At 45.6% G+C, this 24,349-nt stretch overlaps 1 protein-coding gene across 1 annotated transcript; it reads right to left on the bottom strand.

The window, feature by feature from the left end:
* Positions 1 to 1,448: 1,448 nt before the first annotated feature.
* GPR61 (G protein-coupled receptor 61) lies at positions 1,449 to 20,118 on the bottom strand. Its single transcript, XM_069944969.1, has 2 exons — positions 20,044 to 20,118; positions 1,449 to 5,287 (listed from the first exon to the last, which is right to left on the bottom strand). Exon 2 carries the CDS (start codon positions 4,568 to 4,570, stop codon positions 3,248 to 3,250), a length of 1,323 nt encoding a protein of 440 aa, XP_069801070.1. The 5' UTR covers positions 4,571 to 5,287; positions 20,044 to 20,118; the 3' UTR covers positions 1,449 to 3,247.
* Positions 20,119 to 24,349: the final 4,231 nt, after the last annotated feature.

Raw genomic sequence — 24,349 nt, 5'->3', positions numbered from 1 at the left:
AAAGTACTTTAATATTTAAATTATTTTGCTATTTCTTTTTTGGTGTGCTTATATACTGTATGGAATATGCTTTTCTGTGGTTTGGTGGTCAATACATTATTTATAGGCCAGTTGTTAGCACCCAGCTATATTGCCTGGCTGTGCATGCCCTTCATATGTAATGTGCAATTACACTGAACGATTAGTGAACAAATGTGGAATTACAGCGTTACTGAAAACTTGGGACTTTTGTCTGGCATATATAGCTGGAGATATTTGTTTTTAACTTGAAGGGCTTGTCCAGCTCTCCCAAATTTTTAACATGTTGCTGCCATATTAGTAAATATAACAAACATTATATACTTACCTCTCCGCAGTCCCCAGTGTTCCATGTCCCTTGCTGTCTGAAGCCATTGCTTCTGAGATGAGCTTGTCTCGTTAGTGACAGCCTGCACAGCCAATCACTGACTGAAACTGGAGAGTGGCGCGGCCTGTGATTGGCTGTTGCTCCTGAGACATAATGGGGGCTACAGACAGTGGAGGACACTGACAACCACATGGAGACACCGGGGATGGCGGAGAGGTAAGCATTTAATGTTTATGTTTACTAATATGGCAGCAACATGTTACAAATTATGGAGCACTGGATACATTTTTAGATTTTGCTGTTTATTTTAGGATCTCCGCAGCAATTTTCTTAAATCGTGGCTATAGTGTGAAAAAAAAGGAAAAATCACACATTTTTTATATAAGTGAGGAATTAGTAAAAACTTGGGACTTTTTTTTTTTTTTTTTTTTTTTCACATGAAAGTGATTTTATAGAACAATCCAAGATTTTAAATGATAGATTTACAAAAAAGGGATATCCCGCAAATATCATCAAAAAGCTTACAATATTAACAAACAGACCACACAGAAAAATATATTGGATAAAGTGAAGGAAAGAAATGATAATAGGCTAAGAGGAATTACCAAGACAGAAAACAACACCTTTGGGCTCTGTTTCATTACCGAGTACAATTGTGGTGCTCAGAATATTAAAGGGGTAGTGCGGCGGCAAACAACCATTCACAGAACAACACACATTACAAAGTTATACAACTTTGCCAATGCAATGTATGCCATGTCTGCGAACGGCCCCCCCTCCCCATGTCCCACCACCCCCACCCGTGCACCCGGAAGTGTGGTGCGCCACACCCACCCGCCACGCGCCGACACCCGTCTCCAATCCCCAGCCAGCGGGACTTTTGTTTGACAAACAACTGGCATATATAGCTGGAGATAGGTTTTAACTTACGGTTCTTTTTAGGTTTTGTTGTTTATTTTAGGTGTTTTCAGGATATTTTACAGTGATTACAAGTGAAGTGATTATGAACATATTCCTCATCCGACAGCTGAAAAGCAGGGACAGGACCACACCAGGTAAATAATAAAAAATACACATTTATTGGTACAAACAAAAACACTGTATTCATTTTTCGTAACCAGCAAATATTTTGGTGACTTTTTCGCATTATGTTCGAAATCCTAATTTGACATTATAGTAAAAGATATTTCTTTCACATGCGCTAAAATACAAAGAAATACAATCAAATTTAGGTGTATAATCAGTTTGGTATTTTGCTGGATATTATGGAGTGGAATTTTTTGGACAAAAATGAAAATTCATATCTTTACTCATTTACACACGCAAACATTACATAGGTTTAACTGTAAGTCATTATAACTTTCAAAATCAAAATCAAGAGTAGATGTGAAATAAAGCAAGTTTGCACTATACAAAGCGATATACAAAGCTGAACTTACCAGAAATCCAGGTCCAGTCTCCTGCTGGCAGATTTGTCTTGTGCTGGTTAAAAAAAACCAGACTAAACACATGAATTCCGTCCAGTCCAGAGAGTCACGGCTCAATGTGTCCGTCAATCACATGAACGCCTTCTCTGTGAGACCTCAGATGGCCTGGGAAATATAGGACTTTCTGTTTTTTGACTCTTTAAGAAAAAAAAAGAGTCAGAAAACAGGAAATCCCGTGTGTTCCATGATAACAAAAAACAAAAAAAAGAATGTAAATTTCAAACTTGCTTTCTACCACATCTACGTTTGGCTCAGATTTGGAAAGTTATAACGACAGGGACACTTTACAGTAAAGTGGTCACTTACATTTTATACAACCTCTATTAATTAAAGTGTTACAATCGTTTCAAAAAACTGTTGACTTTGAAAGTTTTGATGGGCCCCGGTCTGAGTGTTCAGACCCGTACCGATCGTCCACGCTCAGCGCAGTCCTCTTCCGACTCTGTGACACGTGATGAGTCGGACTCATAATGAAAGTCTATGAGCCCAAGTCTTTTCACTGACACAGAGTGAGGAGCGGAAAGGGGGGTAGCGTGGCCCTCCTCCCACTTGTTCTCCCAATTGGTCCCAGTCTGATCACTCTGAACGGGATGGATCAAAACTTTTGACACGTCAAGAGTTTTTTGAAACAACAGTGACACTTTAACTAGGCATAGCTCCGTAAAACCTTTCTATATGTTTCTTCAATCTGCTCTTTTTTTTAGTATTATGATTCCAAGCATAGAACTGTTTAGAGGAGGGAAGAGGACATTTGCCAACCCTGTGGGGCCCAACCTATCGATTCTACACAAGAAAGAAAGGTCTGCCCTGACCGTGTAGCCATATCTGCTATACCTACAGTACATTTGGAGCTCCAAGACACTATTTACATGAAGAACAACATTTCCTCCTCCACCCAGTAGTGGAGTGTCCCTATAAGAAGTATATTGAAAGGTATACAAAGGTACCGGATGTGTATGGAGGTGTGCCTAATTGATAGGTGTTATACAAAAGTTACAACCCCTTTAAGTCAAAAAGAAGTACAACATCATTGTTAAATTAGCTTCTTTTGTTGCTGTGTTCAAGTTTTTCCTTTTTTTTTCAGTGCAGGTACTATGCATGTTTCACTATCACTATTGGACCATGGCTGACCATTATGCAGCTTACAATCCAATACGGTTATACAAGGCTTATGGCAACTTACGGTAAGTGTGCACAACTCAAATTTAGTGAGGACGTGAAATTGTTGCCATCTTCTTCTGACGCACAGTAGGAGAGGCTAGATAGTATGCCAGAAGAAAAGGACTAGATGTTACATGGATCTAGAGTAAGGTATGAGGGCTAGTATGTCTTTTAAGGATTGCTTTAAGGGAAATTCTGCATTATATCACACTTTAGAGGAGATTGTCAAGAGCAGGGAAGAAAATGCTAGAGGTCATGTTTTTGGAGATGGACCAGTGTTAATAAAGTCTTTTCCCACAGCTGTCAAATCCCATGGTTGTTCTAAGAATTCAGATGTTTCCTCAGCAATCTGCCCTGGAATTCGGAAGTCTACAGCTGGTTGATCCCCTTTAGGGGTGATATGAACAACTGCCCTAGTGTCTGGTGGGCAGCCAGTGCCCTGCAAAAACTGCAGGAAATTTTCCTCAATAGAGCCTTCCCGGCTTGGCAGTCGAAGCTCGTCCTCACCAGAACCCCCGCGTTTAAAGAAACATCCGACCCATCTTCCCAGTTCTTCACGAATTTGCCGATTTAGGCAACCATAAAATATCGGGTTGGAGGCAAAGCAGAGAAACCCCATCCATGTGACAATCCACTCCACTCGTGATCCAGGGGGTGGAGGTGGAGAGCGCAGTGCAGCATATAAGTGGAAGCCAAAATAAGGAAACCAACATAATAGAAACTGACCCCCTACTGCGGCAAGGACAGCTGCGGCCTTCCCACCACTTCCAGACCCACCACCTGTCACCCGTTGCTGAGGAGTTTCACGGGTGGCTCCCGATCCTGTTACCATGGTGGAATGGCTGCTGAGGGATTCTGAGCGCCTGCGCTGAGGTGAGGTGTCCATCCAAGTGGGTAAGGGCCCTTGATGGAGGGCAGCTACTCGTGCCACCTTGAACATACTGCAGTAGACAACAATGATGATGGTGAGAGGAAGTAAGAAATAAAAGGAGGAATAAAAGAGGAGAAATCCTGCTCGGAAGACATTGTTGCCACCTCCCTGCAAGCTGCAATGTCCTGGGACAGGAGGGTTCCATCCCAACACAGGGATGAGGGATGTGAGTACAGCTTTAATCCAGACCCCAGCTAGTACCCAACTAACCAGTCCCATGGTCATCTTGACTTGGTACCTCATTGGATGTACCACATAATAATATCTTTCAATATTTATGGCCGAGATTGATAGTATGCCGGTACTGGTAAGACAGACACTCAAGAACAGGTATGCACGGCAAGCCATCTGCCCTAGTCCCTGGATTTCATATAGGGAAGTCCCTCCGCTGCCAGACAACATAGCCAAGGGCATAAGTGTAAGTGCGGCCAGGAGATCCACCACACACAAGTGGAAGACCAGAACAAACTTCCTGAGGGATGGAGTCTTCATGATGACCCCCATGACAGCCACATTCCCACCTACTGCCAATAGGTCCATAAGAAGCATAATGAAAAGGGCCCCATAATGGGGATTTGCAGTAAGAGGGCTCCCTGAAGCATTTCGTGACAAGTTCCACGTGAGAGAGGGAAGGGAGGTATCCATGAGGAGGATTTGGATAGAAGGTCACCATCACTCTCTTTTTCAAGGGACCATCACCCATTATACCCCAGGGAGAGAGGTAGGTCCTGAGAGAATCAGTCAAAGCACAAAAAGACCCCAGAGAAAAGTGCCGATACCAAGCAACAAAACGCCAAAAGACGGAATTATAGCGGGGAGAAAGAAAATAACGGGAAGCATATCAAGTAGGAAAGGTTAAAGGCGAGAAAGGGGGATAGGGAGGAGAAGGAGCCGCTCGCAAGATGTGTCACATTGTGGGTAAATTTTTGTCACATATAGATGTTCCTTATGCAAGTCCTATAATATTTTGCCTTGAATTTGGGTACAATCATACTGGGGTATTAGATATATTGCTGTCATTCCTGCCGAGGAGTTTGGGGCCTTGTGCTCTTCGATGCTAACACTTAATCCAGTGTGGTATTAGTCCGGATCAGTTCATGGTGTCTCTTCCAGCTGATCATTAGTCGTCGCCAGGATGTATAGCAGGGTCCCTTATTCTGCCGGTAATCATTATTTACTCCCTCCGGGTAATTACCTTTTTCTGGGGATTCATGTTCTCGTACCGAGGACTGAGCCTTCAGGTGGTGTCACTCATAGAGAACGTCCTCAGCCGGCAGCCGTGGGTGTCATCTCACAGGAAGCCTGGCGTTGTGGGGGGCTTTAAAATAGACGTGTCCTTTTAAATCTAGAGATGTATATGGCCTGGAAAAGGAAGACAGCAAGGGTTATTACAGATGTGCTGAGCGTGAGAAGCCATCAAATACAAGATATATATATATTAGTATCAAGAAGACATTATACACTGGGGTAAATCCATACTCCTCTTATAGTGATATACATATATACCTGGGTCTGTGTTATATATATAGAGAGAGAGAAAGAGAGAGAGAGCGACAGCATGAGAGGAATGCATCTAGAGGTATATAGATAGATATCACTATATCTATATATATGTTCCTGATGATATGTTCATAACAAGTCATCAGCTTATACACAACCCCCCAGGACACTGTATATAGTCATACACCTGCCATATAGCTCGATTTCCCAGGTCCATACGAGACATCTGCCTTTTGTATCGACCAGCAATGACAGAGACAATATGCCATCCTTACAGCGCTATTTCTAGTTCTGCCCCAACCCCATTGGATTTGCCCACATACCTGTGTGCAGAAGCCGGAGCTGCATCCAGGGAGCAGGAGAGCAGAGAAGCCTCTCAGCCCCCCTAAGCATCTAATGCACAGCAGCACTGCAGTGAGGGAGCAGACAGGCTCAGGGTCCTACAGTCACTCAGATTAACACAACATCAGTGGATCTGTCACTGTGGGGGAGCCAATCTCCCTGGTGGATGACAAAGGCTGAATGGCTGACAGCTTTCCATGACAGCAATGTACATATGGATAGAAATCCAGGAGAATCCAGCTGGGTCAGAGGATGCTTGTATTCCGCATCAGTACAGAGCACTATGGTATGTGCATGGATCCATACTGATGTCACAGGTAACAGGAGACTATGCAGATGTGCATGCTGCTGGGAAACCGCCAGCTATTCAGGAAAGTGCTGAACCAGCAAGTATTGGTAAATCCTGGACCCCCCCCCTATTGCCATGATATATATATATATATATATATATATATATATATATATATAATTCCCACAATGGAGTGCACTCTGTTCAAGTAGTGGAGCGGGTGCCAGCAGCTGGAGACCGAATCCACGCCTATATATATATATATACCTTCCATCCATATAAGGTGCCAACCAATGCTGCCCTTACCTGGTCCTATTACCTGTCCTTACAGTATATACTCCGATACCACCGATTCACACTGGGACATACTGGGGGTAAATGCTAAAAGGGCCGACTAGATGCACCAAGTGGTCGTTTTCTGCCGACAATCTTCTATGTTTCTATATTTTTCCTATAGTTTTAATGGATGTGGAAAGAGATGTGCTGTATGTCACTGAGCTGTGTAATTGTCTCCATGTATATTAAAGGGGTGCTCCAGGGAAAATTGTGCCAGAGATTTGTAATTTACATCTGTTAAAAAAATCTCCATTCTTCCAGCACTTATCAGCTACTGTATGTGGTGTATTCTCTCCAGTCTGACACAGGGCTCTCTGCCGCCATCTCTGTCCATGTCAGGAACTGTCCAGAGCAGCAGCAAATTCCCATAGAAAACCTCTCCTGCTCTGGACAGTTCCTGACATGGACAGAGGTGGCAGCAGAGAGCCTGTGTCAAACTGGAGCGAATACACCACTTCCTGCAGGACATACAGCAGCTGGAAGTACTGGAAGACTGGAGATTTTCTTAATAGAAGTAAATTACAAATCTGGCACATTCTGGCATCAGTTGATTAGTTGAATGATTTTTGATAGAGTGCCCCTCTAAATCCGTGTGCGCTGTCCATTCTTATTGTCTGAAAAATGTGAATATGATGGCGATATTTACAAAGATCACATTTGCTAAAAGGATGTTACCCTGGATATTGCTGGACTAAGCGTATCTTGTAAAGTGTGTCAAATTATTAGTAGGGATTTGCAATTTACTTTTATTAATAAATCTCCAGTCTTCCAGTACTTATCAGCTGCTGTATGTCCTGCAGGAAGTGGTGTATTCTCTCCAGTCTGACACAGTGCTCTCTGCTGCCACCTCTGTCCATGTCAGGAACTGTCCAGAGCAGGAGAGGTTTTCTGGTTCAATGTTTTTTATTAGGTTTTTTTAAGAACAAATTACAAAAGAGAAAATCTATAAGCACTGACTGCTCTGGATAGTTCCTGACATGGACAGAGGTGGCAGCAGAGAGCACTGTGTCAGACTGGAGAGGATACACCACTTCCTGCAGGACACCCAGCAGCTGATAAGTACTGGAAGAGTGGAGATTTTTTAATAGAAGTAATTTACAAATCTTTCTCACTTTCTGGCACCAGTTGAAGGTTTGAAAGATTTTATTTTTTGTTGTATTTGCTGAGCTCTCCCTTTAATATCATTCTCATTGTATCCATTGTACAGAGAAGGTATATTGGGGACGTGAAGCAGGCAGCCTTGGTGTCTAGTCAGCTGACAGACAACGTCCATGGCGACACGGCTCCTCAGCATTACTCTCTCCATAAAGGCTGTAATGCTGCGGGCAGAGGGGCACACAGCCTGCGGATGTCACTGCTCCTGCGCTGTTACTCTGTGTACAGACATTGTAAAAAGGCTGCCGCGCTGCTAAATAAATAATGATAATGACAGCTAATAGGTTCAGCGTCGTCTCCCCAGCCAGCCGTCTCCCACAGTCCCTCGCTTCTCCTGTGAGGAGCTCATGAATATTCACGTCTGTCACATGATCCCGTTGCTAAGACACAAGGACCCAAAAATACATCTATTAAAAATTGGAGCAGCAATAAAGGTCCGTGAGTGACAGACAGAGGGACGTGGAGGAGCGGTCACAGACGTCTACAAGTGGGAGCACCGACCATCGTAATGCAACAGCAGCGAGGGTCATATATATATATATATATATATATATATATACAGTATATATATACAGGGACCGGCCGGGGATTGCAGAGAGACAGCTGCATGGCGAGACAAGGACGGACACAGTTGTGTGACATCGGGAGAGACGAACAGCTGCGCAAAGCGACTGACAAAGGACAGCGGAGGAATACACAAAGGAAGGGATGCTGACAAAGAGTAGGGCTGAAGACCTTTAAAGGGATTGTTCATAAAAAATGTGCCGGAAAGTGCCAGAGACTATGAAAAAATCTCCAGTCTTCTAGTACTTATCAGCTGCTGTATGTCCTGTAGGAAGTGGTTATTCTCTCCAGTCTGACACCTTGCTCTCTGCTGCCACCTCTGTCCGTGTCAGGAACTATCCAGAGCAGCAGCAAATCCCCATAGAAAACCTCTCCTGCTCTGGACAGTTCCTGACACGGACAGAGGTGGCAGCAGAGAGCACTGTGTCAGACTAGAGAGAATACACCACTTTCTGCAGGACATACAGCAGCTGATAAGTACCCTGATGCGATCGTGGAGGGGCGATCCCTTCTTCTTACATGGCCTGGCCTCAGCATGATGCTGATCCCAACTTGGTAATTCATAGATCTGGGCTGCAGTGCTGTGTATATAGAATATAGAAGTCCCCCAGGACTTATAATTAATCTAAGTAAAAAAAATGTTTTTGTTAATAAAAAATCCCCCCCCCCATGAAAGTTTGAATCACCCCCCCCCCCCATTTTCCCCATTTTATAAATAAAAATAAGTAAAAAATAAACATCTTTGGTGTCATCGCGCGTGTAATCGCCAGAACTATTAAATTATCACATTCCTGATCTCGCGCGGTAAACGGGGTAAGTGCAAAAATATTCCAAAGTGCAAATTTGTGCATTTTTAGTTGCATCAAATCCAGAAACTTTTAATAAAAAGTGATGAAAAACACCTTACACAGCCCCATAGACCATAAAGAATAAAAGCAACAACGGCCGTACTTTTACGTAGTGTGAACATAGCCCAAGGATGAAAATAGAGGGATTTTAAGAAACATTTAGTTTTTTTAAAACGTTTAATTTTTTTTTTAAAACCATCAAAGTTATGCAAGTTGCATATCATTGTAATCGTACAATTAGTGGCGCAAAAAAATAAGGGCTCATGTGGGTTTGTTGGTGAAAAAATACAAACGCTATGGCCATTTAATAACAGGGCATTAAAACGAAAGTGCAAAAATTTAATCAGGCTGTCTTTAAGGGGTTAAGGCTCTCTGTGCCCAATAGAATAGTTTGTCCCCTCTGTCTTCATAAATTAGTTAAAACATTCTGTGCCCCCTATATAGTAGTTAGGCCTCTCTGTGCATCTATATAGTAGTTAGGCCTCTCTGTGCATCTATATAGTAGTTAGGCCTCTCTGTGCATCTGTCTTCATAAATTAGTTAAAACATTCTGTGCCCCCCATATAGTAGTTAGGCCCCTCTGTGCATCTATATAGTAGTTAGGCCTCTCTGTGCATCTATATAGTAGTTAGGCCTCTCTGTGCATCTATATAGTAGTTAGGCCTCTCTGTGCATCTATATAGTAGTTAGGCCTCTCTGTGCAGGTTAGCCCCCCCCCCACCCCAAGTAGGTAGTATTCACCAAGTAGGTAGTTCTTAAAGGTAACCTTGATAGGTAACCACCCCTCTGTAAGTAATTCCACCCCAGTAAATAGTATCCCCATGTAGGCATCTTCCTGTTGGTAGTTAGCCCTGGAAGTTAACAACCCCTCCACCTATTAGGCACCCCGCTGTAGGTCATGCCTATGATAGCTTCCTCCCAGACCCCAGTAGATAGTGTGGTGTCCTGGTTGGTCTTTTTTGCTTGTGGCACTAGATGGTATTTGCCTAACAGCTCAGCCAGAGATGGTAATGTCGTAACCCCATTGCTTGTCCAGCACACAGGTGTAATGTTGGTACCTGCTTTGTGTGGCTGGCTGTGTTCCCCAACGGTCAGTGACCTGCAGGGCTGTGATGGGTCCCTTGGGCTCTTGTCACATAGTCCTGAATGGCAACTGATCCACCCGGACTATCTACTGATACTCCGCCACCCACAGAAACGTGAAAAATAACCCAAGGTGTGCGGTAAGTGTGTATGGGTGCTTGTGTGTAAGAAAGATGACAGAGTCCCAGTGCTATCAAACATAGAACAGCTTTACTGTGTAGTCTTTCAGTAGTACAACACACTTCAGTAGAATAGACCAATCTTCACACAGACCTTAGTGCTTAACTCATATGTGCTTGAGGAGGTGCTTAAAGAAGTAGAAAAGAAGAGAGGTAGCTGTAGCGGTGCTTGAAGAGTTGAGAGTAGAGGAGAAGAGTTTATCAAAGGAGCCCTGGCCCAAGGTAGCAATGTACTCTGTCGAAACTTTAAAAAGATACTGTGGAGTGAGAAGTTTTCTTGTACCCATGTATAGGCTTTGGTCTGACCACCTTCTGCCCTAAAGTGTTGAGTTACCCGTCCTAATAGGGTGATACAAGCCCCAGTTGTGGTTATCTGGATGAAGCTAAGTTCCCGGGGGCCCAGTTACCTGCACTCCGAGATTCCTACCTTCCTTGGTAGCTGTTTCTCACCCAGGCTAGTTCCTCTGGTTCTTAGAATACTGCCCTGCACCTTTTAGACTGGTTCACGGCATGGGTTAGGGTGTTCCTGGACTCTTCTCTCTTAAAGGGGAGTTGTGTTGTCTCTGAAAGAAAGTGGCCATGTTTTTCTCCCACACAGAGCTAAACTAACTCCTCCTACAGGGGTGAGTGTGTGTGGAGAGTAGGGATAGGTAGAAAGAGAGAAAGTACCTCTTTCACATGGTACAACAATAACATTAACCCATTCCTAACTTCAGCTGTGCATATAAGAACATAAACATATAAGAGATACTGACATTTAGTGCTGAAACTTTAAACTTAAAAAAAGAAAAAATAGGCAGCACATCTATGACTCTGTTCACACTGCAGGTTGCACGCTGCTTGTGGCTTAATTACAGACGAAAAAACAGAAGGTGCAACAGCAACCCACAGGTGCAAGGGCTTACCATATATACTCCTCCCAGTGTACACACGGTAAACACCTGCCTGTAGATGTTAAAAAGTGAGGATATTAGCAAACTATTTGATCAGAGTGTACCATGTCACCACGTTAAGGCGTCCCCAGAGACATGGTCCCTACTCTAGCATTTTCACACCAGCAATGGCCTCTCCTGGGCCGAATAAGCCTACAACTGGGCAGATAGGAGCCAAATTATCTTTTTTTATAGCACCCTTGGGACATGGGTGGAGTGCAGGCCAACAGGAGAGGCCATTGCTAGTGTGAAAATGCTTGAGTAGGGTCCATGTCTCGAGGATGCCTTAACGTGGCGACATGGTACACTCTGTTTGATCAAATAGTTTGCTAAGATCCTCACTTTTTAATATCTACAGAGCAGGTGTTTACCGTGTTTACGCTGGCAGGAGTATATAGGGTATATACGGTAAACCTTTGCACCTGTGGGTTTAAACTGTAAACTTACTCCATCACCACTTAATCTGGAGTGAGAACTTTGCAACGGGTGCCTGGAGTGAGAACTTTGCAACAGGTGCCTAAGGCACTGAATAGTGGGACACCACAATAGTATACCCCAAATTAGGCACCCAATCCACCTTGGTATTTAGCCCTTTTCAGTATGTAATATCCTCCATCAAGTAGGCAGCCCTCTGTAGGTCATTCCCAGGAAATAGCACCCCCCCCCATCATAACTATCTACTCCCCTGGTAGTTGGCATATTGTACACCCCCCTCCCAGTAGTTAGCCCCCATTCCCAGGTAGGCATTACATTGCCTATTGTCCTATCTTGAGTGGTTTAGCACTGCATAGTTAGAAGAAGGGTTGCTTTTAACCCCTTCCCGCACGAGGGCATAACTGTACGCTAGGGCTGGGCGGTATACCGCAAAAATACCGATACCGTCACTGGCGTCGGTTAACCGACTTCAACTTAGCCAGGACGGTAATTGCGGTATTTTTGTATTTTTATGTCCCCGCACCCGTCCTCTCAGAGCCCCCCGCGCACACAAGCGGCCCGGCACGAGCGCTGCACGTCATGTGCAGGAACGCCAGTATCGGAGCGGGAGCTGGAGGAGCAACAGGGCTCAGGTGACAATGCCGCCCGCCCCTGTCTGCTCCAAGCGACCCCCCCCCCCCCCCCGTGCGCGCACCTCTCCGCCCTCTCCTCCCGTCTGGTCAGAGGCCCCGTCCTGCCGCATCTGTCCCGTCCATGTGCCCACCACCCGTCCGGTCCGGCGTCCCAGCACACTGAGGGGAGTACAGGACAGCCGCCCCCAAGTGCTGCTCCTCCACCTTCAGCTCTGACATGGCCGCGTCCCTGCACACACAGGACAACGTGTGCAGCGCTCGCCGGCCGGCCGGGGGGGGCGGGGGGGGGGCGCTCGGACGGGACTGTGCTGGTCCCCCCTCCCGGACCAGTCTCGTCCACCCGGCCGGCGAGCGCTGCACACGTTGTCCTGTGTGTGCAGGGACGCGGCCATGTCAGAGCTGAAGGTGGAGGAGCAGCACTTGGGAGCAGCTGACCTGTCCTCTCATCCCCTCAGTACCAGTACAGGAGTGTAACATAGGAGGAATAATGGGCTGCAGCAGGCAGGATAACTTATAGCTGTGTGGTATCCTGCCTGCTGCAGCCCATCCATTCCTCCTATGTTACTCTCCTGTACTGTTGCTGAGGGGACTACAGTCATACACTTCTATTCCCCCCCCCCCCCCCGTATAGTCATACACCCCTGTCCTCCTCCCCATACAGTCATACACCCCTGTCCGCCCCCTATACAGTCATACACCCATGTCCGCCCCCCTGTATAGTCATACACCCCTGTCCTCCCCATACAGTCATACACCCCTGTCCGCCCCCTATACAGTCATACACCCCTGTCCGCCCCCTATACAGTCATACACCCCTGTCCGCCCCCTATACAGTCATACACCCCTGTCCTCCCCATACAGTCATACACCCCTGTCCACCCCCCTATACAGTCATACACCCCTGTCCTCCCCATACAGTCATACACCCCTGTCCGCCCCCTATACAGTCATACACCCCTGTCCTCCCCATACAGTCATACACCCCTGTCCACCCCCCTATACAGTCATACACCCCTGTCCGCCCCCCCATACAGTCATACACCCCTGTCCGCCCCCTATACAGTCATACACCCATGTCCGCCCCCCTGTATAGTCATACACCCCTGTCCTCCCCATACAGTCATACACCCCTGTCCTCCCCATACAGTCATACACCCCTGTCCTCCCCATACAGTCATACACCCCTGTCCGCCCCCTATACAGTCATACACCCCTGTCCTCCCCATGCAGTCATACACCCCTGTCCACCCCCCTATACAGTCATACACCCCTGTCCGCCCCCCCATACAGTCATACACCCCTGTCCGCCCCCTATACAGTCATACACCCATGTCCGCCCCCCTGTATAGTCATACACCCATGTCCGCCCCCCTATACAGTCATACACCCCTGTCCGCCCCCTATACAGTCATACACCCCTGTCCACCCCCCTATACAGTCATACACCCCTGTCCGCCCCCCTATACAGTCATACACCCATGTCCGCCCCCCTATACAGTCATACACCCCTGTCCGCCCCCTATACAGTCATACACCCCTGTCCTCCCCATACAGTCATACACCCCTGTCCACCCCCCTATACAGTCATACACCCCTGTCCGCCCCCCTATACAGTCATACACCCCTGTCCTCCCCCCTATACAGTCATACACCCATGTCGGCCCCCCTGTATAGTCATACACCCCTGTCCGCCCCCCTATACAGTCATACACCCATGTCCGCCCCCCTGTATAGTCATACACCCCTGTCCTCCCCATACAGTCATACACCCCTGTCCGCCCCCCTATACAGTCATACACCCATGTCCGCCCCCCTATACAGTCATACACCCATGTCCGCCCCCCTATACAGTCATACACCCATGTCCGCCCCCCTGTATAGTCATACACCCCTGTCCTCCCCATACAGTCATACACCCCTGTCCGCCCCCCTATACAGTCATACACCCATGTCCACCCCCCTGTATAGTCATACACCCCTGTCCGCCCCCCTATACAGTCATACACCCCTGTCCGCCCCCCTATACAGTCATACACCCATGTCGGCCCCCCTGTATAGTCATACACCCCTGTCCTCCCCATACAGTCATACACCCCTGTCCGCCCCCCTATACAGTCATGCACCCCTGTCCGCCCCCCTATACAGTCATACACCCCTGTCCGCCCCCTATACAGTCATACACCCATGTCCGCCCCCCTATACAGTCATACACCCATGTCCGCCCCCCTATACAGTCATACACCCCTGTCCTCCCCATACAGTCATGCACCCCTGTGTGCCCCCCCGTATAGTCATACACCCCTGTCCGCCCCCCCTGTATAGTCATACACCCCTGTCTGCCCCCCCCCCCGTATAGTCATGCACTTCTATCCCTATGTACCTCCTGTATAGTAATACATCCCAATCCATCCCCCCCCCCATATAGTCATATGCACCTATCCCCCCTCCCCCCCCCCCCCCATATAGTTATACACATGTATTCCTATATGACCCCCTGTGTATACACATCCTGTAGAGGCTGTATACCTGTATATACACATCCAGGTCTCTGCTGAGACCCCCTAATAATGACAAATAGTAATAATGATAATTGACTAACCATGGATTGCTGTTCAGTTCTTTTTTTACTTTTTCTAATCAAAATATCGCCAGTTTGACATGGAAAGTGGGTGTGGTTTGCAAAAAAAGGGGCGTGTCATAATTATCGTTGAATTATCGTTACCGCGGCTACATGTGCGATAAACCGCGATATTGATTTAGGCCCATATCGCCCAGCCCTACTGTACGCGCTGTGACCCCGCTCTGTACCGCCGCAGTCCTGGGTGCAGCATGTGGCCCGGGACCGCTGCTATAAGCGGGCACGGTCCGATCGCCCCAAGGGGGACTAACCTTAACCCCAGGGGGAATAACCCTAACCCCAGGGGGAATAACTCCAACCCCAGGGGGGAATAACCCTCACCCCAGGGGGAATAACCCTAACTCCAGGGGGGAATAACCATAACCCCAGGGGGGACTAACCCTAACCCCGGGGGGACTAACCCTAACCCCAGGGGGAAGAACCCTAACCCCAGGGGGGGATAACCCTAACCCCAGGGGGGAATGACCCTAACCCCAGGGGGACTAACCCTAAGCCCAGGGGGGGATAACCCTAACCCCAGGGGGAATAACCCTAAACCCAGGAGGGACTAACCCCAACCCCAGAGGGAATAACCCTTACCCCAGGGGGGAAACAACCCTAACCCCAGGGGGGAATAACCCTAACCCCAGAGGGAATAACCCTAACCCCAGGGGGGCTTCTAGTATATGTGTAAAAAAAAAAGTGTTGTTATTGATAAAAAGCCCCCTCCCTTAATAAAAGTTTGAATCGACCCCCTTTTCCCAGGTTATAAATAAAAATAAATAAACATGTTTGCTATCGCCGCGTGCGTAATCGACCGAACTATTAATTAATCACATTCCTGATCTCGCACGGTAAACGACGTAAGTGAAAAAAAAAAAAAAAACAAAGTGCAAAATTGCGCATTTTTGGTCGACTCAAATCCAGAAAAATTGTAATAAAAAGCAATCAAAAAGTCGCATATGCGCAATCAAGGTACCGATAGAAAGAACACATCATGGCGCAAAATATGACACCTGGCACAGCCCCATAGACCAAAGGATAAAAGCGCTATAAGCCTGGGAATGGAGCGATTTTAAGGAACATATATTTGTTAACAATGGTTTGAATCAGATACAATGAAAGTTATAAGTTTTTTTTTTTTTCAATTTCACTGCGCATATAATTTCTTTCTGGTTTCGCAGCACATTTTATGCAAAAATTCATCCTGTCATTGCAAAGTACAATTAGTGATGCAATAAAAGAGGGCTCATGTGGGTCTGTAGGTGTAAAAATGCAACTGCTATGGCCTTATATACACAAGGAGGAAAAAACGAAAACACAAAAACGAAAATTAGCCCGGTCCAGAAAGGCTTAAGAAAAGAGCCTCTGCATCTCCCTTGTGTGTCCATCCACTACCACACTCCAGAATAGACTACATCAGACTTGTTCTCTTTTCCCTGACAGGGGACCTGGTAGAGCCAGGGCCAAGTTGGACTACAGCAAGGACCGTCTTGTCTTGCTTTCTCTCTCTATGAAGACTTGGATAAGACTGACTAAGTGTGACAACAATAAACAAAAAACAATAACCCCTTGCTCACTACAGCTGTGCAATATACAAGTACAGAGATACATACTAGTGACAAAACTTAGGCATAACTTCATTATTACTTTACTTTGAGTACAGGCTTTTGTGAGGGGTGTACAGACTAGCAACACCTGTGGTGGGACACCAGACTTGCACTCTAGATTGGAAGACCTGCAATCTGAGCTCACATCAGATTTCTACGTATATCTAGACCACTACGTTTACTCATTCACTGTCATTCTTATATGTTACACTGCACCATGCGGCCACTAAAGGTGTCTTGCCTACCTTGTTCAGTTATTGGGTAGAAAAGTTACCTCTTCCTGAGTTGAGTAAGCAAATCCTTAAGGGGTGGGCAATGCAACTGTATTATATCATGCCCTAAGTATGGGGAACCTAGATCAGATCTATACCATGGCCTCTGTATTGGTAAGATTTAGCCTCCATGATGACTAGGCAGCTCAGGCTGATGGTCCCTGTGGATGCTCACCCTATGATACTACATATATCCCCTGATGAAGGTGAGACCACCTTATTGGGTCATATTTTTATCCTAGTGACCAAACGTATGTTGTCCTGTTGGCTGACCTCAGACAGGCGCACTATGGATCATGTGACTAGTCAGGTCAAACATCATTTGCTAATGGACCAGCTTGAGGCTAAACCGACCAAGAGAAAAGGGCTAAAGCATTTTTTAGAAAATGGAAAAAATTTATTATTACTACAACAGAAATAAGCATATTTGTTAGGCCTTTTAAGAACACTTAATGGTATTTGGAGGTAGATGTTGCGGAAACTCTGGGAAAGTTGGGTATTTCAGATTTATACCTGTTGCACGAGAATGGCAGCTGATAGTAGTGGTTGGCCTCACTCAGGTAAGCTGGGGTGGGGGTGGGGGGTGCGGGGTCTGGGTCTATTTTGGGCTTTTGTGATAAAATGTACATGATTGTTACACTACTCTTGTGTCACTTATGCGTATGTATATCCAAGTACCAGAAAATTGCCAATAAACATAAGCTTTAAAAATTTTTTTAAAAAAGTCATATGTATTTAAAAATGGTATCAATAAAAACTCTACATTTTCCAGCAAAAATTTTTACCTTAACCCAGCTCCATCAGGAGAAAGATAAGATAGCTATGGATCTTAGAAGATAATATAGTTTTTATTCTGCCAAATTAGTAAAACTTGTATAAATTGTATAAACTGTAATTGTAATTATGTTATTTTTACCACATGCTGAATGGCATTTATTTATTATGTGGGGAAAAAAAATATTATTCCCCTAAAAAAAATTAGTAAAAATTATTCAATAAGTTAAATAAATCCAAAAAGGCTGCAATGAAGTGTAACATCTGTCCCCCAAAAAACAAGCCCTCATGGTTAAGTTGATGAAAAAAAAGAGTTATGGCTGTTGAAAGGCAACAATGGAAAACTAGGAAAGTTGTATGGTTACTAAGGCTTAAAGTGGGCTGGTCTCTACGGGGTTAACATGTGGGCTATTGAGGGTGATTAGGGAGCTCACAAGATGATGGGAGCAGGTAATTAAATGGGACTGATTACTAGGAAGATCTGACGAAATTTGATTCTATAAAAAATAGATAAAGCTTTTCTCTTCCTCCTTTTCTCCTCCTACACCTCTTCCTCCTCCTCCTCCTCCTCCTCCTCCTCCTCCTCCGCTTCCTTTTCCTTCTCCTCTTCCTCCATCCTCCTCCTTCATCCTCCTCCTTTTCCTCTTCCTCCTCTCCTTCTATCCTCTTCCTCCTCTTCTTCCCGTCCTCCTCCTCCTCCTCCTCCTCTTCCTCCTCCTCCTCTTCCTCCTCCTCCGCTTCCTTTTCCTTCTCCTCTTCCTCCATCCTCCTCCTTCATCCTCCTCCTTTTCCTCTTCCTCCTCTCCTTCTATCCTCTTCCTCCTCTTCTTCCCGTCCTCCTCCTCCTCTTCTTCCTCTTCCTTCTCCTCCATCATCATTTTCCTCTTCCTCCTCTTCTTCCTCCTCTTCCTTCTCTTCTTCCTCCATCCTCCTTCTTTTCCTCCCCCTCCTCCTTCTCCTTCTCCTCCTCCTCCTCCTAGTACATCACTTCCCTAGCACAATCACCACATTTCTTCCCCTGAAATGAAGTGGGAAGAGCAGTAAGTATACAGGATCAGCCACCCAGCCATGGGGTTTGGTTCCCTTTATATTTTCATTACAATCATTTTGATGGAAAATCTTATTTTTAAGGACAGCAAAATGTGCATTTTTAACTTGTGGAGTGCCAGGTGTTGTTTGTATAGTTATCATTCATTGGATATTTTTGGAACAAGTTTTTTCTTACTTGCCACCTGCAAACAATAAAACAGTATACAAAATATGTATAAATATGTATAAATAGAAAGCATTCATAAACAACATCCCAAAATATTACTTTTATTTTTAGGTCAAATAAAAAAAAAACAAAGCATTTTCTGTTAATGTTCTACAAAACAACCAGACAATCTGATCACTATAAGAGGTTGTCAATAAATATAACAATACCACTCAGCAGTACAGGGCAACATGTTGCAGCAGAGCCTCATTCAGGTGTCCTCCAGTATAGTTATAGTTATTTGTGGGGACACTGTACACTCATTTCTATCCCGGCTACCACTACACTGGGGTGGGGGGTGGAGGTGTAATTATGTCCAAAAATTATCATTAGGAGCAAGAACCTTGTAAAATATTGTTTTTATAAAAATTTGCTAACGAACTACACCAGGCTTTGACTTCATTTTGCGCACAACAAAAAACACCTAACACCTATATAAAACAATGGCTCCACTGTGGCCGCTCTGTGCGAAATAGATCAAAAATGGCACAGCCGGCGTAAACTTCTAAAAAATTGCATGAACGACTTGATAAATGCTGCTGCTGCAAAAAAAAAAAATGCAGCGAGCAAGAAAAACTTTTTCACCATAATAATAGTGAGTGATACGTATGCCCGTTCATCTCCGGTGGTAGTGGAAGCTGACATTGCTTTCTTATAAATGCTAAACAAGGACCTTGACCTATTAGCAGGGTTGGGCGGCCAATCAGAATACGGGAAGGTTATGTAGTGGCAGAGTGTGGATGTAAAGCACCCTGGGTAGGGCAAAGTATCCCCCCCCCCAAACCTGGCAAGAGAATGGCAATGCATATAGTGTGTATATCGTCAGTCACCGGGGGAACATTCAGGATTGTTATAAGGTTTGGGGTTACAAAGATAAATAATCCGCCCACACCAGGACCACATGTTATCCAGTGACTGATATTGTAAATACCATTATTAAATATAAACCCGTAATGCCAATAATAGCAGTATACAAGAGACAAATAATACAGGCATGCGGTGACCATTACATTACAGTGGTGCGTAACTGCTGGACTTGATGCATCTGACGCATGTGTTGCATTATCTCATGACTGTTTCTTGACTTGAACTGTGGCCCAGACTTATCTGACTTCATAGGACGGCCTAACTGCAAATCACTATACTGCTCCAACCCAAAACGGAGCACACTGACACAATATTGTGGATGGGGAATAACCGCCATAGATTTATTAAAGGAGAAGTCTGGTGCGCAATAAAAAAAATTATTCTGGGCTGTGGGTGGGGGAACATCATCAAAAAGAAGTTATAGTCACCTGTGCCGGCGGCCACGCAATGCCGTGTTGTGCTCCCGGCTTTCCTCTTAGCGCCCCTCCGGCCACGTCACAATCCGGTGGAGGGATGCGCCGTTCAACCAGTCATTGATTGGGGTAAGACACCGCTGTAGTCACTGATTGGCCGAGCGGGCTAAATCTCACCCACTTGTGACATTCAACCCAGGTCGTGACATAACCGGAAACCATAAGAAGATCCCATGGAAGAGAAGATTACCTGGCGGGGTAATGCGGGTACAGGGTCAGGTGAGCATATTGTCTTTTTAAATTTCCCCCATAATGATTATCTGACAATCACACTGATCAATGCTATGCCTATGGCCACAGGCAGGCTCAGTCAGCAGAGCGCCTATCACACTGATCAATGCTATGCCTATGGCCACAGGCAGGCTCAGTCAGCAGAGCGCCTATCACACTGATCAATGCTATGCCTATGGCCACAGGCAGGCTCAGTCAGCAGAGCGCCTATCACACTGATCAATGCTATGCTTATGGCCACAGGCAGGCTCAGTCAGCAGAGCGCCTATCACACTGATCAATGCTATGCCTATGGCCACAGGCAGGCTCAGTCAGCAGAGCGCCTATAACACTGATCAATGCTATGCTTATGGCCACAGGCAGGCTCAGTCAGCAGAGCGCCTGTCACACTGATCAATGCTATGCCTATGGCCACAGGCAGGCTCAGTCAGCAGAGCGCCTATAACACTGATCAATGCTATGCTTATGGCCACAGGCAGGCTCAGTCAGCAGAGCGCCTATCACACTGATCAATGCTATGCTTATGGCCACAGGCAGGCACAGTCAGCAGAGCGCCTATCACACTGATCAATGCTATGCCTATGGCCACAGGCAGGCTCAGTCAGCAGAGCGCCTATCACACTGATCAATGCTATGCTTATGGCCACAGGCAGGCTCAGTCAGCAGAGCGCCTATCACACTGATCAATGCTATGCTTAAGGCCACAGGCCGGCTCAGTCAGCAGAGCGCCTATCACACTGATCAATGCTATGCCTATGGCCACAGGCAGGCTCAGTCAGCAGAGCGCCTATCACACTGATCAATGCTATGCCTATGGCCACAGGCAGGCTCAGTCAGCAGAGCGCCTATAACACTGATCAATGCTATGCTTATGGCAACAGGCAGGCTCAGTCAGCAGAGCGCCTATAACACTGATCAATGCTATGCTTATGGCAACAGGCAGGCTCAGTCAGCAGAGCGCCTATCACACTGATCAATGCTATGCTTATGGCCACAGGCAGGCTCAGTCAGCAGAGCGCCTATCACACTGATCAATGCTATGCTTATGGCCACAGGCAGGCTCAGTCAGCAGAGCGCCTATCACACTGATCAATGCTATGCTTATGGCCACAGGCAGGCTCAGTCAGCAGAGCGCCTATCACACTGATCAATGCTATGCCTATGGCCACAGGCAGGCTCAGTCAGCAGAGCGCCTATCACACTGATCAATGCTATGCTTATGGCATAGCAATGATCAGTGTGTATAAAGTAATTATTTGATGTAAAAGTCCCCCAAGGGAACTTAAAATGTGTTAAAAGAAAACTAAGAATGTCTTCATAAAAGCCCCAAAGCCCCTCCCCCAATAAAACCTGAAATCATCCCCCTTTACCATTATATAAATAAAACATATAAAAATAAATAAATATACAAATATATAAACATATTATATACCGTAGCGTGCGTAATTGTCCGATCTATTTAAATATAAAAATCGTCATCAATAACGGTGAACGACATAGATGAAGAGAGGGAAAAAAAACGCCAGGATTACTGTTTTTTTGTTACATTATATATTAAAAAAATTCAAAAAAAGTGATCAAAACGTTCGAGCTTCACAAATATAGTATTAATAAAAACTAGAGATCATGGCGCAAAAAATGATGCCCCATACAGCCCTGTAGGTAAATAAAAAAAATAGGCCCATTTTATTAATAATTAATTGCAAAAAAAAGGATTAAAAAAATATATATATAACATTAGAAAATCTGTGTAAATCTGCATATGGTTGTGTTCGGACTGACCTATAGAATAATGGTATCATGTCACTGTCGCTATAGTGCATTATGTAGACACAGGAACCCCCCAAACGTTACCATATTGCATTCTTTTTTATGATTTCACCTATTTATACCTTAATATAAATAAATATAATATAATAATAATACATACATGTTATGGTAGAATGAAAGACGCCATTACAAAGTACAACTATTCCTGTAAAAAACAACAAGCCCCCATATGGCCCTGTAGACAGAAAACTGAAAGTGCGAGAGCTCTTAGAAAGGGAGGAAGAAAAAAATTTAAACCGCAAAAATGAAAATTTGCGCAGTCCACTGGGTCATTTTGGGCTTGGTCTTCAAAGGGTCAATTGTCATTACGAGGGAGGCTGTACTCCACGTGGAGAGAGTCTCGGTGGAAGGCGCAGAGGGCCTAAGGAACCAGCTATATCCACCTTCAGGTACCAGGTAATAACTGAAAGGCGCAACTATTTGGTGGATTTCAGTCCGGGTATAATGTGTTTGAATATAAGTTCTCAATTTTCTGAAAAACTTTTTCCTTATATCTTTCTGTTCTATGCCTAGGAGACTTATCAGTAATACTCCAATACTGGGAATGTCAGGCTGCAACCAATGTTGTCATAAAAGACACTTTGCTGCTAGAAGAATCACATGTAATATCAAAGTGATGCTCCTTACAGGAAGTGGTGTATTCTCTCCAGTCTGACACAGTGCTCTCTGCTGCCACCTCTGTCCATGTCAGGAACTGTCCAGAGCAGGAGAGGTTTTCTATGGGGATTTGCTGCTGCTCTGGACAGTTCCTGACATGGACAGAGGTGGCAGCAGAGAGCGCTTTGTCAGACTGGAGAGAATACACCACTTCCTGCACGACATACAGCAGCTGATAAGTATGGGAAGACTGGAGATTTTTAAATAGAAGTAAATTACACATCTATATAACTTTCTGACTATATAATTTTCTGATACATTTAAATCAATGACAGCCGCCCAATGCACACAGTGTATTAAATAACGGAAATCATCTATCGGAAGCCTTCCACATTGGGAATGGCACGCGGCAGGGGTGCCCCCTGTCTCCCCTCTTATACGTTCTTACAATTGAACATCTGGCTAATGCTTTGAGGCAGAACTCAGATGTGAAGGGCACAAATTGGCTCTATACGCAGATGACCTGCCTAGTACCTGACCTCACCCCATATCTCTTTCCCTACTATCCTTTCCGAGTCCCTCAGATTTGGGAGGTAAAGGAATAGCCCAATATGGTTCCCTGACGGCCGCGGCTGCAGCAGGAGCTTTATACCGGAGAGTTTTATTCTCCGGGCGTGTGACAGATACGGGCAGGGAAGTAGTCATCTGGGCAGCTCCCGCCCATATCTAGTCACAGCGCTCTGCCTGTCAGCGCGCTCCGAGGGGATGATTGACAGGCCTCTCTGCATGTCAATCATGCTGCGGAGCGCGGTGACTAGATACGGACTAGAATTAAACTCCGCTTATTTCTCCGCTATAAAGCTTCTGATGCGGCCGGTATGTGCCGCGGCTGCTGCAGGGGCTTTGTACAGCGCTCGGAGGAACCATATGAGCCCCATTTGGCTGATTGGTTCCCTCTAATGTCTCCCTCTCTTCAGGTACCAGAATTTTGCTTTCAAGTGGAGGGAAGAGAAGACCACATTACTTACCTCGCCATTCAGGTTCAGTCCCAGCTTCACCTACTGCTCCCGCTCAACTAGGTCCCGCTGCCAACGAAAATACTTGCATCCCTGTCAGCATACCACACAAAACATTTATCGTGGTTCGCTCAAATGGCCGTGCTTAAAATGGATATTCTTCCTAGGTTTTTATACCTATGTTCCCATTCATGCATCTGCTTCTTTTTTTTAAAACTCTCCAGTGCGCGGTCACATGATTAGCGGCAAAGATTAGGGCGGAAACTCCTATCTAAACCAAGGCATATGGGGGGAAGGGGTGTCCCAGACCTTCAGCTGTATAACGAAGCAGCAATTCTTACCCGCTTATTGGATTGGTCACATAATGCCCAGACAAAGCTGTGGGTGTTGCTTGAGCAATCTGTTTCCCCCGCGACATTGCAATGGCCCCATGGCTCTCGCAGAGTGAGGTGAATTGACCTCCTGGCCCTTTTTGGTCCCTCACGTTTTTGTATATGGGATAAATGGGTTCTGAAGTTTGGCATCTCTTCTCGGCCTGGCCCTATGTCCCCACTGTTTGGGAACCCTGGGTTTCCGCCTGGCTTGAC

Source organism: Dendropsophus ebraccatus, chromosome 11, assembly GCF_027789765.1.
Source record: "Dendropsophus ebraccatus isolate aDenEbr1 chromosome 11, aDenEbr1.pat, whole genome shotgun sequence".
Classification (NCBI taxonomy): domain Eukaryota; kingdom Metazoa; phylum Chordata; class Amphibia; order Anura; family Hylidae; genus Dendropsophus; species Dendropsophus ebraccatus.
Note: the sequence above shows the minus strand (reverse complement) of the source record. Positions and strands in the feature narration are given on the sequence as shown.